The sequence below is a fragment of the Felis catus genome, chromosome C1 (genome assembly GCF_018350175.1).
Source record: "Felis catus isolate Fca126 chromosome C1, F.catus_Fca126_mat1.0, whole genome shotgun sequence".
NCBI lineage: Eukaryota > Metazoa > Chordata > Mammalia > Carnivora > Felidae > Felis > Felis catus.
In genome coordinates, this window is record NC_058375.1 from 41,099,056 (window position 1) to 41,114,515 (window position 15,460).

The following is a 15,460-nucleotide window of genomic DNA, read 5'->3' on the forward strand; positions in this document are numbered from 1 at the left end:
GACTGCACACTAGCCCAGCATACCTCTCTCCAAGGTCCCCTCCCACCCACTAAGCCAAAAAAAATAAGAAACGGAAAACACCCCAGAAAACAGTGTTTAAAAAATAATCATTTTCTCCTTTTTTTAAATTTAGGAGCAAGTTCCAGTTCCGGTCTACCATCCAACACCTAGCCAGACTCGCCTAGCAACTCAGCTGACTGAAGAGGAACAAATTAGGATAGCTCAAAGAATAGGCCTTATACAACATCTGCCTAAAGGAGTTTATGACCCTGGAAGGGATGGATCAGAAAAAAAGATCCGGGAGTAAGTTTTAATTTTTACATGTTTCAGAGTTCTAGCTCCAGAGATTTGCTTTTGAAAAATATTCTCCTACATTTTATTTTTTTTCTCCTACATTTTAGATGATGAATATTTAATTAGTTCATGCAAGAGACTATTAAGATACAGCAATTAAAGGGGCGCCTGGGTGGCTCAGTCAGTTCAGCATCCAACTCTGGCTCAGGTCGAGATCTCCCGGTCAGTGAGTTTGAGCCCCGCGTCAGGCTTTGTGTTGACAGCTTAGAGCCTGGAGCCTGCTTCCGATTCTGTGTCTCCCTCTCTCTCTCTGCTCCTCCCCACACATGCCCTGTCTCTCTCTGTCTCAAAAGTAAACATTAAAAAATTAAAAAAAGAGATACAGCAATTAAGAATTTTCATTAAAAAAAAAATAGCTATGAAATGGTGTGAATTCTGACCATGTTATATGTTGTCCCTGTCCATGTATCACTTAAAAATGATTCACCTGTGTAAGTGTGCTGGTGGCCTTGTCTGCTGGGAAAGCAGTTTGGCAATATGTCAAAGACCTTCTCAGGTCTATACCCTTTGAGACAATTAATTCTAAAGCTCTATCCTAAAATGTGTACCTCACTCCAACTGTTAGCACTTTATACACAAGATATTCACCATGGTTTTATTTAGAGTAGAAGTATAGCTAAGTAAATTGTTTTATAGGAATACATTGGTAGATTATGCAGCCACTAAGATGGTTAAGGAGTTTTAGTGATAATTTGGAAAATCTTACACCTATTCTTAATTCGTGGAATAATTTTATTATGCCTGATGAGTTGAATATAAAATTTTACTTCTGGGAAGTTTTTGTCCTCAGAGCTCAAGACATAATTTAATTTACTATGTTGATGCTTGGCTCTTTGAGCCATAGCACTATTTAGTACTAGTACCTAAGATAATAAACTGTCTAGAATACTGACTTCTGAAATATTACAGCATTGGGTTGCTTCTTAAACCTGTAGAAAAATGCAGTGAACTTGAAACTAGGGTTAATGAAGAGATCTTTAACAACAGTCCAGTAAGTAGGCTGAATTTAGTGGTTGTTTTTACATATAGGTATTAAAATGAAAACTATCTTACTCTTGGGCTTACACTAAAAGCTGAGTTCAGGTACACAAATTTGATCTGATGGCTTCCTACCTTGAAGCATCACATTCTTCTTCAGGTGTCTTCTATAATATGTAGCTGCTTTATAAATGCAGTTCTAGGAATGGATTTGATTCCCATGTGGTCCATTCCTCTTTGCTCTGTTAGGTCTCAAACTCGGCACATTTCCAGAGGATCAAAGTAAGAGATTGTTGATGGAATAATGCTTATTAGGAAAAAATTCAGTTTGCATGCTCAGGTGGTAGGATGACAGGCAAGCCATTTTCATCTGTTCAGTTTAACACTGTCTTTGTAATGAGATTTTAAAGAGTATTCTAGATGACTTCTCTAAACATGATTTTTCTGATTTCTCTCCCTGACCCCCCACAGGTGTGTGATCTGTATGATGGACTTTGTGTATGGGGACCCAATTCGATTTCTGCCGTGCATGCACATCTATCACCTGGACTGTATAGATGACTGGTTGATGAGATCCTTCACGTGCCCCTCTTGCATGGAGCCAGTTGATGCAGCACTGCTTTCGTCCTATGAGACTAATTGAGCCAGGGTCTCTCGTCTGACTTTAAGTGAACCATCATTTTTGGTGGTTTTGATCTTTTGTCACTGAGCCCAAAGAGCCAGGGATTAGGAATTAAGATCATGCACAAAAGTTTCCTAAAAATTCCTGAATGGCTGCAGATGTTGGGGAAAAAAATACGTGATATTTTAGAAACTTAGGGGGAAAAGTAGGATGGTATTTTTATGTAAAGCCTTGACCCAGTGTTTAAAAATATAATTGTACTTAGATCTTGTTATTGCTCCAGTACATAGGAATTGTGTAAAGTGTTACAGCAGCTGTATATGTTTAAATTGTGTGTGTTGAAGATTAGGAAAAAGATAGTGGTTGTTTTTCCTACATGAAATAATTTTCTTTTTCCCCCCACCAAAATTCTTTTCTGAAGTTGCTGGCATTTGGGTCAAGGTTTTATCAAAAGCTACATTTTATAACACTGGCACAAAAAAAAGTAGTTTTAAGCTTGTTTGCACAGTTCTTTTTTTCCATTGGAAATGGAATTCATTGCCTTAGGTCTTTTTAAATAGTGTATTATTATCGTTGGGGCTGGCTCTATGCTTGAAAACCAGTTTATTTATAACCTGTTATAAGTGCTATATCTGTTTGCAGTTAGGAAATGCAGAATTCAAAGTGATCTCCTAGCTTGTAAGCAAACTGAGATGCACTATCCCTTTTCTATAAAAAATGAGTTATGTCAAGAAACCAACTCTAGTAAAGTGGGGTTTACTATTACCCTTTCCTATGTGTTTTATCTAATTATTTTGGTTGTTAATATGGTAATAATTAAAAGTCAAGGTAAATTTTAAATATTAAGATTTCTGATTTATTGAGCTTGACTTATGCCACCACGCTTATGTAAAATGAAAGTGGCACCATGGTGAAACTGAAAAAAGTTGCTCAGTTGTAACAGTTTTGATTTATTCTTTCTTGTGACCTCTTTCCCTTATTGTCTTGAACCATAGCAAAAGGATACTGCATCTCTTAATAATTGTAGTGCTGAGGTTATTGAAGTTATATAAAACACATCTCAGTCTCTGTTTCTTGGAAAGGACAGTCCTGCTAGCTGACTGACAAGTCTAAGTCTAAGCAGGGAGAATTAAGATAAATGTATTTCATGTTTTGCACACAAATGCAAAATTTGTATAACCACGTGACTTCATAGTTGTGGTCTCAAAGAAGGAATTTTTCCTTTATCTTTTTCTTGCAGTTAATGTAAGAGCACTCTGAATCTCTAAGCTTCGGAAGTGTTAGAGGTAGAGATGGTCTAGTAAAGATGTAGTTTGTAATGTTTTATCCATTTAGCATGTGTTTATTTTTCCTCATGTACTCAAAGGTGACATTTGTTCAGCTCAGTGATATTATAGTTAAGAATCATTCATTAGCAAAAGGAGAAGCAATCTCAGTCTAACAAATCAGAAATGTTTATTTTATATTGAGTTGACTATTTGACTCTAACACTTTTCTACATACAAAACACAAGTATCTTGAGGGTTCTCCATTATTGCATTGTAGAGGAATTCAGTATGTCATAAAACCTTCTTAAAGATTTGACACTAGACTGTAGTATACATATGTTGGTTAATTTTCTTATGAGCCCCATGATGGAAAGACTTAAAGATGAGATTGAGAAAAACTGAGAGAAATTAGATTATCAGGTTCTTTTAAATTGTTACATGTATCTTGCTTAAGTTTTTGTTTATTAATTTATATCCACCCAATTACATAAAGCAAATTTGGAGGAAACACCTGAAGTTGTGCAATATTTTCAGTGATATGTTACTTTTTTTATCCTGTGTTTTCTACTTAAACATGTCTGTGTCATCAAGTATTATAGTCAGACTTTCCTTTTTTTCTACATTGTTAAAAATGGTAAGTGAACTTTAAAAATATCATCTAATATGTTTCTGTTAGTTTTTATTACAAGGCTTCTTTCACAGAAGTTTGGCAGTAATATTGAAGGAACTAGTATTGAGCTGAAAATTTTAAGGTACTTTGTATTCTTTAATTTTGATTTCCATACATCATGTTAAGAACTATCAATTTTGGCTTTTACTAAAGTTAAATAAAGTTATAATACAGTTGTAAAGGGCTAGAGTTGATTACATTAGAATATTATTCAAATTATCTAATCTTTCTTTAAAACAGTGTATAAATTTAAAACAATGTACACATTCATAAATTTAATCTCTAGGTCTATATACTTTTTGGGAAGTATTTTTTATGGTGTGGCATTTAATACCATCTGATCATAACTTAAGCTTGATAGCTTCCAATTTTCTATAGCTAGAAATAATAGGTACAGCATTTAGATTTAGGCAAGATGTGTCCAGGGTTGGCTATAGGATTTGAAATATCTGAAAAGCCTGATCAGGAAAAAGTAAGATTCTTACCCTTTTAAGTGTAAACACAACAAGTTGTATTACTTTCAAATACTTGTGTAGTTGGGTAAACAAAAACTTTTTCAATTCTGAGTGTTCTTTATAGGAAATTTCTTAAACCAGGAGAAGATTCCCCTTACTGTTCGTGTCTCCTGTGTGATATAAACCAGTATGATTTTACAGAATACAGTGAGCATTGAGGTGACAAGTTCTTTGCGTACCACAAATCTCATAAGGAAGCATGCATTTTACAAAAGGAATAACAATAGTCAAGAGCAGACCTGTGTATACTCCCGAGACTGAAATGGTAAATAGTAAAGAAGGTAAGTTTCTTTGGCATAATTTAGAAATGTAGGCAGTTTGGTTACCTCTGCTTACAAAGGCATTATAGCAGTTTCCCATAGCCAATTGATTACACTTGCATGTAAGGGCACAGTGGCCACTGTAGTAACCCCAACTAATTTGGTGAGCCTTTAATTTTGAAATTAGTGGACATGAGAGAAGTTGGATTGGTTACTATCTTCAAATATTTTTAAAGTTACTCACTGAATATAAAGATCATCTGCTCCTTTTTCTGGGTGGGAGAAAGATGATTATAACCTCCTCTTTCTGTACCCTCTGTGCAGCTCCCTTACTCTAATCTTACACTCTTCAAAAAGCCACAGACCTGGTTGAGGATGTCCCCCTCATGGGAAGCGTGGGTATAAGAGCCATTAGCACCCAGAGCTGTCTTCCTGACAGCATTTATATTAACCCTTTGAGGACTTAGCTAAATTCCTTCTAATTTCTTCCCTTTTGGTCTTAGTTCTAAATTTTTTGCCATTGAGGTCTCAATTCCATCAATTTCATACCTCTTTTATTCATGAAGGCTACTTGATGTTCCTGCTTCCTTCAGAAATGAATCAATAAACTATAGGCTAGCCTGCCTGTTAGGAGATTGGATCTATCCATTCATCTCTTTAAAAACATTTTTTTTCCTTGAAGACATACACAAATCTAGTTGCCTAATAAATGCTTGTTTAAAATATAGAGTAAAATGTCCAATTAGGAGATTTTCATTGTTGCTTTGAATATAGTGATTGACCTACTATTAGATGTGATTTTCCTGAGAGCCATTAAAAATGGTCTCTGAAATGATTTTTTCTTAGTTCTGTATATGTCAAAACACGTGGGGTGCCTGGGTGGTTTAGTTGGTTGAGTATCCAGCTCTTGATTTTGGCTCACGTCATGACCTCACAATTGGTGAGATAGAGCCCATGTTGAACTCTGCTGGCAGAGGGGAGCCTGTTTGGGATTCTCTCTCTCCCTTTCTCCCTCTCCTCTGCTCTCTCAAGCATTTAAAAATTAAAAAAAAAAAAATGTATTTGCCTATGGTCAGGCATTGGTGTAATGCTCACAATTCAGATTTAGGGCTTTTGTTAGTAGTAATTCAAGCGAAACATAAGGATTTAATGGAATAACTGTAAATGATTTTATAACAAACATCTCAAAATAGTACTTTTTCTAAGTGGTTTGAAAGCTAGAGTAAGTTAATTTTATGTATTTAGGGGAAGTTAATTGGACTATTTATTAGCTCTGCACAAAGTATTTTTACTGGAGAAAAATGATTTTTTTTAAAGATCCTATAACACATTAAGGCTTGTATTAAAATGATATATAGATGTTAGTAAATGAATGAGGCACATATATTTTGGCAATATTAATTTAAATATACTTCGTAAATTGTTTTCTGAGAGCCTATGGATCTAATAAAAACATCCCACCAAAAAATTTAAAAAAAAATTAGCCCACTTAATTCTACCCAGTCTTTTTATAAATTATATAGTGGTAGTTTTAAAAATAACAGCACAACTGGGTACTCACTGATTATTCAGAAGTTGATTGTCCAGATAGTAACCATACTTTGCTTTTCCGTTTGTCCTTTGGCTATTTTCCTTGCTTTTTAGCAAGTAGATAATCCACGAATCCCTTCACACCCATTTCCTGATCCATAAAATTGTTGATAGGTGCTTCACCAAAATTGTACAAAAGGGATTTGGATTTATCTGCTTAATTGTCCACATTGTTTTTTGCTTTATCACTCTGAGCAATAGGCATTAGTTCAGGAGCCATCTGATTAATGTTGCTGATAGACTAAAACCATTTATTGTTTTTATAAAGTCTTTAAGGCAACTTTGAGATACTAACTTTCCTTTACATTTTTTTTTTTTCTTGAGAAAAGTTTTTGTCCACTGGAAGATTTAGTCATCTTTGGATGCCTCCACAAAGTTTGTTTTTCTCTGCATATGAACGAAACAGCATTATGAGTAAGGTATAGACTTTAAGCATCTGAAACTGATTGTGATCAAAGGAGGAACAGGACCTGTTTGGTTTGGACCCCTTCTGTAACATCAGGGCTTGTAGGCTCCAGATGTCTTGGCCTTGAGAAAAAGTTGAAAAGGTAAATGAGGGTTTGTCTCAAGAGTCTGGTCCTAGTGATGAACCGTGAGATTTGGTTGATTTTGAAAAAGTAATGAACCCCATTTCTCAATCAGCCTCATAGTACTTAATCTAGGCATTCCAAAAGCAAGTTTTAGGCATTGTGTAAATTGGGAAACCTGGATTATGCTATCAGAAAGACTTAGGAAAAAGAAACCATTGAGATTGGCCTCTGGCACTGTCCATTCTAGAGGTGTGGTAATAGGCTACATTCTGCCAGTTCCAGAACCATGTCACATAGACAAAATGCTCCATGTGTTCAAGCCAAGGATTCTGGTGTTTGAGCTATTATCCAGTACTTTTTCCACCCTTAATAGTGGCCCAGGGGCCCATATAAGTCAGACCCAGCTTTAAACTGATAATTTTACAGTTTGACCAGCAGTTCAGCAAAGGATGGGCTTTAGAATTCAACTGCCTGGTTTTAGATCTTTCTATTGTATAATACCTGTGTGATTGTGGGCAAGCTATTTAATCTGTGTCTCAATTGTCCCATCTGTAAAATGGCAGTAATAGCCCCTTATCATAGGGTGGTTATGAGGATCAGATACAGGTAAAGTGCTTAGACTAGCAACTGGTAAATAGCAAGCACTTGATATTAGCTGTTATTCTTCCCAGAGCATATGGTATCTGGTGTTCTGACCAGTTTGCTAATGATGTGAGGAAAACAAAACCCAATCCAGTCAATTGTGAGGTATTGCCTGTGTGTGGTTTGTCTGATTAAACTTGAATGTCAACTTTTAGAAGTCCATAGCAACCTTCAATAACTGTCTTCCCAAAGGAAGGGCTCTACTGTATTTTGTCACTTAACAGTTGGCTTTATACAGTAGAAGCAATTCATAGATTGCTCATTTAGAAATGAATTTCTCAAGGCCCTAGATTTCAAAAAAGCTTTGCTAACCTAAACAGAAAGGCATTTTCCAACCTTGGAAAGCTGCATCTGAGAGGTGTGTGTGTGAGAGAAGTTCCGTTTTTTGCCTGGTATCCAGGTACCTCTCATTTACAGTGAATTAGTATGATGGTGCTAAGGATATAGACAGTTGTTGAAAAGGCACACTATTAACGCTTTAAATTTAAAGCAAAGGAAAAGACTTGTCTACTCACCATGATCTAAGAAACTTAGGAGTAACTCCAGAGAACTCTCTGGATGTTTTTTTCTTTGATTCTAGCACTCAGCAGGCCGAGGCTTTCTGAAAACCTCCTGGGTACTATTCTTCAGTTGCTGGGACTCTTCCACCTGGGCCTCAGCCAAGTCTTGGGTTGGCATTGGCCTTTTAAGGGTCCTGGCTTTGCTGTCAGGTTATGACTTTTTGCTGTGAATGACGAAAGCTGTCTTGGAAACATTCCCATTCGGACTTGAGAGATAAGGATTAAGGAATCCTGCCAACACATGGGAGAGCTGATAGGGACCAGCATACTGCTGGAAGCCACTTTGCCAGTCCAAGGGCCTATGACCAGTGAGAGGCAGAGGTAGACTTTCCATTCCCAGGGGCCTGTTTAGATCATATTAAACAGTTACTACTTCCTAACAATGGAGTTCCTTTGTGTAACAGGATTTAGGTTTTCCCAAAATAAAGATTATTTGCTCTCTAAGTGAGCTGGGCTATTACAGAGGTCTTTGAGAAAGCCAGTCATTCCTGGTTAAGTTGCTTGGGGATACAAGGCTTTGGCAAAGGATAGGGAGGTATATATCTTGCCTCATTTTGGAGATGAAAAGCCAAAATGTACTTGACCAGAGTACTGTTGACAGCAGGAAAGAGCCTTAATCTAGTGCAAATTACTAATTATTAGAGGATCCATGACTTCCCAAGGTCACTCTGAAAATTGGTAGCAATCCAGGGACTAGAATTGAGGTCTCCTTCTCGGCCAGAATTCTCCACCTGATGTCTGCCTCTCCAGGGCAGATGTGCTGGAAAGCTGCACTACTTAGAGAAACACCAACCAGAAATGGCTCAAATAAGACAGAATGAGATGCCCAGGACAGAATTTTCACCTTCAAAGCCTCTGTACAAGGATATGGTATTAGACACCTGATGTTTTCACCCTACTCCCCAAACATGTTTTTAATAGACTATCTCAAGCCGCAGGGGGCATAAGGGAGACAAAACCCACTGATTTCACTTACTAGACTGCAGCCGTGGCAACAGAGATAAGGTGATGTAGGCTAACTAATGAAGCTCAGCAGGAAATCAGTAATAACATTGACAAGAAAAACATCCTGGCATAAATTTAAAAAAAAATAAAAGTGCCTAAAATGAAAAGTTTTTGTTTTGTTTTTAACTGCAATTTTTGCCAACTGTGCTTGGTATTCTGTGACCAGTGCTGTTTTCTTTTTATACAGTAGTATTAGTGTTCTAATATGTGAGGGAACCACAAAAGGCCACCCTCATTCAGTAGCCTGGTTGTAGCCACCCCTCTCACCCTGCCCTAACAACCTAGAAATAGGCTGGTCTCCCAGAATCCAGGCTGTGGAGGAGAGAACCTACAAAGGACTTGGTCTTGGTGTAGAGCATTCTTGTGTCTAGTTCTAACAAAATGAGAGTTTTCATGACATTTCTGCTTTGACAGTACTAAGTGCTGCAAGATGATCTTGAATGAGGGTTTTTCTGCTTTGTTTTCCTAATGAGAATCTGCTTTGCTTAAAACCTAGGACTTCATTCGTATTAGTCACAGAAGACTGGTTGGCTGTATGTTAACCTGCCCCTGGCAAGTGTTAAGTGTTTACTAAAAATCCAGCAATGCTGGAAGATTGGAAAAGCTCTGTGGTTTCTCCCTTACAGAAATTGCATTCATCATGTATTTGAGGAGTCACGTTTCACAGATGAATATTTTTACTGTGTACATGATTTTTCCCTCCAGGGAAATGGTTAAGTTGAAGTATGCTGTCATTAGCTTGTGAATAGTAAAACTTGGTGTTGGTCACTAAACTTGAATTCTCCCTGTAACAGTCCCAGAGTTTGAAAATTCAGATGATTTTAGGGGCCAGAAGGGTAATATAAGTGTTTAAAGCAGTCCCTACTCAGTTCCAACTGATTGTTGCCTTATTTTCTTATAGGGATGAGCCCAGTATTGCTAGATTGGATTTTCTTTTTAAATAAGAGGCCAGAAACCAGATTTTTAGTGAAATCTCCCCATTCTTAAATGTTAATAACTTACTCTAAAACATTTTAGACATGTTGTATAAATAAAACAGACCTGGGCCACATGGCTTCTGATCGAGACTTTCTGCCTTGCCCAAGAATTCAAGCAACATATTTTACTGAAATAGATGTTGCATGATCTCTTAAGTTGTGTAAGTTTTATTAAATATCTTTTTTCTCTTACTAAAAAAATCTAAAACATATACAACAGGCCAAGAATAACCATTCTAAGAAAAATGCTGTCAGTAAATAAATGTACCTTGGAGTGAAATACAGAAGATTTTTGTTTCGTAAATTATTCCCAGTTGTTTCAGTTTGGCATACAGTGAGGATGCAGACTTGTGTCTGAGAACCTCCCCCCGACAGAAGGGCCACACAGCTCCCCTTCCATCCCCCCTGGGCAACCCCTATTTCTTACTGGTGAATATTAATATATTTTTTTCCTACAGATGGACTCACATGTCTTTTTAGTGAGACAGCTTTCATTTTTTTTAATTGGAGAGTTACTAAGGGAATGAAAATGAAGTGTAAGACGTAAGGTAGAGGGTGTCTGTATGCAACCTCTATGCCCACCCCTCAGAAGCTTTGAAGCTTTTGAGGTACAGACCCTCCGAAGGGTCCTTTCAGCCCTGGAAGCTGAGACCTTGCTGAATTTTGAAAAGCAATTTGGTCTTGGACATCATAGATTTACCTCCAGATTAGAATGGGTTAAAACAGATTTACAGGTGGTTGGTTACTTTTTTTTTTTAAGCCAACTGTGATACCATTAATGTATTTCTAACATGTAAACTCTTCATACATTCTCTTAAACATCACAGTGAAAAACAAGTACCCGTATGTGTGATAGGGCAGGCAGAGGGCTCCACCTGCTCTGTCCTTGGTAAAGGCCCTTGGCCACACTGGTGAAAATGCCGACTTCTCTTCTGCATGAATACAAATGTTGTGCCATCCCACTGGAGCACCGGTGGACCCCGAAGGCAGGGCAGGGGGAGGGGATCTTTTTGAAATGTTTCCAGCTCTGTCCAGCTGTCTTCCAGCCTGGGAGTGCTGCATAAAACTATAAGGACACTGATGAGACCATGGATCTGTTGCCATTCTCTAGGGAAGACTTGGCTTGGAGTATAGCTGCCTGGATTCTAAAATGTGTCCTTGACTCCATGGAGTAATTCTTGTAGTTTTGCCTGGAAGAGACCAGAGAATCAGACATAAAAGGCTGCTCGAGGAAGTACTTTTCCTTCAATCTGAACTATAGGAACCTACTAGGCCAAGGAAGATTTTTAGAAGCTTAAATCCTGGTCTAAAAGAGTTGGGCCTTGCCCAGTAGGGATTAACAGAAAGGATGGGTAGTCCCTCACCCTCTGGAACCAGTCTTATTCCTGTTGAGTCCCCAAGCTTGAGGGAATGATTTGAAGAATTAAATCCATGAGGCTGGAAGGCAGGAGACCTGGGTGTGACCAGGTAGTTATGCTGTGACCCTGGGTAATTCACTCCCTACTTCTGGGATTCCAATTCTCACTGGCAGATAATGAGGGAATTGCCTTCTACACCAGGTGAGAGCTGGGTACCCAGGGACACAGGCGTGGCCTCTGGACTGCCATAATACCCTTGCCAGCACCCTCTCTTCCTGCTTCCTGTGCTCCTCTGCCACCAACCATGGTGAAGCTCCTGAGGGGGTTGGAAGACCAAGGCTATTCAAGCCTCCAGCCTTACTTGGCAGTTTCCAAGAGTTTGACAGCCTCTTCGTTTCTGCCTTGCTCCATGAATAGCAGGGCCAGCTCCAGCAGGGCATTTGGGATCAAGTAGTGGTCATACTTAATCTTCTTTTCACTGTGGGACAGAGGAGGACATGTCTTATAGGCTCTGCCCTTGAGACATCCTATAGGTTCTTGAGCCTTCCCCCAGAGGGAGGACCTAATCCATGCCCTCAAGTGGGGGTTCCTGATAATGAATTCTGGTTGGAGGAGGTTTCCCTTCATAGCCACCAAAAGGCTTAAGATCCACCGCAGAGGCTTCCAGTCTTCTGCACCTAGAGCCCCAATTCCCTAACAACTTCTGGCTCATGCCATGTATTGCCCATGCCTGTCTCTGTCCCCAATGCCCTTTGTCCAGGTTAAATGATTTACTAAATTGGGAAGTCTATGGTCTCCATTCCGGCCCTTCTGACTCACTCTCGTTGGTCTGCCAGAGATATCCTTTTGAAGCCCAAATCTGCCCTGCCCAGTCACCTTCCTGGATCTTTTCTGTCTACAGGATCATGTTTAGCCATGTAAGCAAAACATCCAGGACTTTCTCAGTCTAGTCCCCCTTATTTCATCTGTACCTTTTCCCTCTATAACTTCACCCAGGCAGCAGAGGACTTAATCACTGTCACTCCAACCTCAGGTACTTTTCCTGTGTCCAGGCTTTTTTGCAGAATGCTGTACCTACTCTACTTAAAACTCCTGCCTTTCTTTCTCTGCCTGATGGAACTTCCCAGTTAAAATGGCATCCCTGGAAAGCCTTTCTTGGTATCTTGCTTTACGTATAGGTCCCTCCTCAGGGCACCTGCTGTCCTCTCTGCTTTCCTGTAATAGCCCTGGTCATACCAGATTGAGTTGCCTATAGCTGTCTATCTGTAACATTTGTGCTCCTCAAAGGTGGAATTGAATTACAAACTCCAGGAGGCACCATTCACCTGAAACTTTTGTGTGGATGCACCCCTGTAGTTGGGCAATCTGGTGGCCCTAGGGGATGAGGTCTGAGTGATCTCTGCCCAGCAAGAATCCTGGCATAGAAGAGACACTAGTAAAAGTGTAGTGAATGGGGGTAGGCTAGGGTCAAGCACTGGAATGCATGTGAAGAAGGAGAAACCCAATTCTACCCAGGAGATGTGGGCCCAGCAGTAGGCCATCTGGAGTGGGAGCAGCCTCAGAAGCACTTACTTGGAAGAAATGCTCCTGAAGTTCTCCTCAGCCTCCTGAACACGGCCTAGGTATTTCAGACAGAGGCCTTTCAGCAACTTCACCAAGCATTCATCATCCACTGAGTACTCATTCTCTGAGAACAGGGGAGTGAGGGAAGACAGGCTTGTTTATTTCTGCAACAGTTCCTGCATGGAGCCCCTACTCTGCTGGGCCCTGGGGACAGAGAGGTAACTTACACATGGTCCCTGTCCTCAGCAAGCTCACATCTGGGAAGTAAAGACAGATACTGAGACAATGACCGTACAGTGAGATTAGGATTGACTGAAGGAGGCCCAGGGGTTGTGGGAGCCCAGAGGAGGACTTGACCCTACCTTGGGGGACAAGGGACAGTTCAGAGAAACTGCCACTGAAGCTCAGTCTAGAAAGGCAAAGGTTCATTACCTGGATATAGGAGGAAGGACATTTTTGGTAGAGGGAAACTTTAAAGACCTGTGGTCTGACTCAGCCTAGCAAGTTCAAGGGCTTGAGGGTAGTCACCTGGGCCCTTTTCCAGCGTCTCTTCAGCTTTGGTGATAATCTCAAGTATCCCATCTGTGAGTTCAGGCTGCTTCCCAATCACAGCGTAGCCATTCCAAATGTACATCATTTCCTGAGGGTAGGGGAGCAAGTCAGTCAGGTTTCCTCCCCAGTGGAGCCTTGGTTTCCCCAGCTGTAAAATGGGCAGCTCAGATTAAAAGCCCTTATAGTTTTAATCTTTTATGCCAAGTCTCAGCCCAGCCTATGTAGTTGTGGACTTGAAGGGATCATGGCAGGGAGCCTCATCATTTTTTGGGATCTCACCTTACACCAGTGTGGATTTAAGATGGGCCCATATCCTTGATGTTCTGCTCACAGCTGCACATAGTTTTCAATTACTCTTCTGTTCATGGCTTCCCTGGGTGTTCAGCTCTTTCCCAAACCTCTCTGTCAAAACTCTTTCCCCATACTTTGAGGACCAGGCCTTGACCCACACTCTCCAGGAAGTCCTCCCTGTTCCAGCTGGCAGGATAAATATTGGAGGAACCATATTTACTTAAGCACTTCAGGATTTCCAATAGCTCTTAAGACTGTGTCACCTTCTCTTTTCCCCCAAGGCACTGGGCTTGAGTTACCCTCATAAATACTATGAAACACATCTGGATTCCTTTCTTTGCCTCAACTCTCAGGAAGCTCAGAATACTAAATTAAATATTCATTTATAATAAATGTGTTAGCATTTCCTAAACTATGAAACCAGGGAATAGATGTGAAAGTGATTTGTATACAAGTTCTATAAAGATGTTATTATGTTTCTTGTTATACTCCAGGGATGGAATTTAAGTTTAGAACCAGTATTCCTCAAAAGGTTTATATGGTCCCAAGTTAGCAAATATTCCATTAAAAAAAGAGGCCTGTGGCCAGTTAAGTTAGGGAAAAAATCATCTTCATGCTTACTCTTAAAGACTTACAACATATTATTACATAAAGACTCCAAAAGGTATATACAGCAAATGAACTTTTTTAGACTTTCTTGAATACATTTAATCCACAAAACTATTTTAGGCATAAATAAACATTTTGCAGATTACAGTTTGGGAAATTCTAAATTTTTGGTATAGTTGCTTCCCCATTCCTTTCCTTCCCATACCCCCCCCCATATGATAGTTTTATTATGCATTTCAAACTATAAGCAGTTTCAAAATTTGTTTAAAGATATCCAGGATATAGAAGTTCTGTATTAATACTCAGTTTTTATTTATAAAGTACTTAACACATTTTATCAGCTAATTCTCTTAACTGCTCTATGAAATGGGCAAGGTATATATTTTACATTAAGGGAAAGGGAACCCTATCCAAGGTCACACTGTTAGTGAATAGTGGAGCCAGGACCAGAAAAAAGCAGTGCCCTTTCTACTTTTCGGGTTACCTTAGTATTTAAACAACACTCTTTTAACAAGCTGGAAACTTCTGATGCCAGCTCAGATCATGCATGGAATTAGCATCATACAACACTGGTTCAGAATATAGGCTCTGGAACCATTCTAGATTTAAATTCTAATTCCCAACTCACTAGCTGTGTGACCTGGACAAGTTATTTTTATATCTATTTATTAGACATCTTTCTACTTATCTATTAGGCATTATTATCCCCATTTCTAAAATGAGGATAACACCAGCACCTACTCTGAGTTGTTTTAAGGACCAAATGAGGCAAGGGGTGTAAAGAGCCTTGATCACACAGCAAGTGCCCAATGATACTGTCAGCTATTGTTATTTCAGAGGCGAACAGAACACGGTCCCAGGCCTCAAAAGCTTGGTCCAGTGAGGGGGACAGTGTAAACAATTACAATCATGTGACAAGACTGAAACAGACTGGGTGGGAACAGAAACAGCTGAGTGATGCCCCTGCCTGGGCACAGGGGTGTGAACCTGCTCTTTCATCTTGAGGCATCTGAAGCCTGCTCACCTGTTTCCCTAACCCCACCAGACCAGTACTTTCTCAGGCAGGGGATGGCTCAGACTCATTTGTATGCTTCCCTAACAGTCTCAGATAAACTG

The 15,460-nt window shown here is 39.5% G+C and overlaps 2 protein-coding genes across 14 annotated transcripts in view; one reads left to right on the plus strand and one right to left on the minus strand.

Moving 5' to 3' along the window:
* Nucleotides 1-4,073, plus strand: part of RNF11 (ring finger protein 11) — a 39,714-nt gene extending 35,641 nt beyond the window's left edge. Inside the window, exons 2-3 of the mRNA XM_003990090.6 lie at nt 134-303; nt 1,804-4,073. Coding sequence (XP_003990139.1) covers nt 134-303; nt 1,804-1,975 — 342 coding nt within the window. The 3' untranslated portion in view covers nt 1,976-4,073. The remainder of the gene's footprint in view (nt 1-133; nt 304-1,803) is intronic.
* Nucleotides 3,387-15,460, minus strand: part of TTC39A (tetratricopeptide repeat domain 39A) — a 62,256-nt gene continuing 50,182 nt past the window's right edge. For 10 of the 13 annotated variants that reach the window (XM_023258686.2, XM_023258684.2, XM_019836989.3 and 7 more), the window contains 4 exons: nt 13,421-13,592; nt 12,902-13,016; nt 11,691-11,807; nt 3,387-11,161 (listed from right to left, as the gene is read on the minus strand). In XM_023258686.2, the coding sequence (XP_023114454.1) occupies nt 11,038-11,161; nt 11,691-11,807; nt 12,902-13,016; nt 13,421-13,592 (528 nt within the window). In that variant the 3' untranslated portion in view covers nt 3,387-11,037. The remainder of the gene's footprint in view (nt 11,162-11,690; nt 11,808-12,901; nt 13,017-13,420; nt 13,593-15,460) is intronic. The other 3 variants (XM_023258683.2, XM_023258682.2, XM_045035812.1) reach the window with 1 other exon arrangement.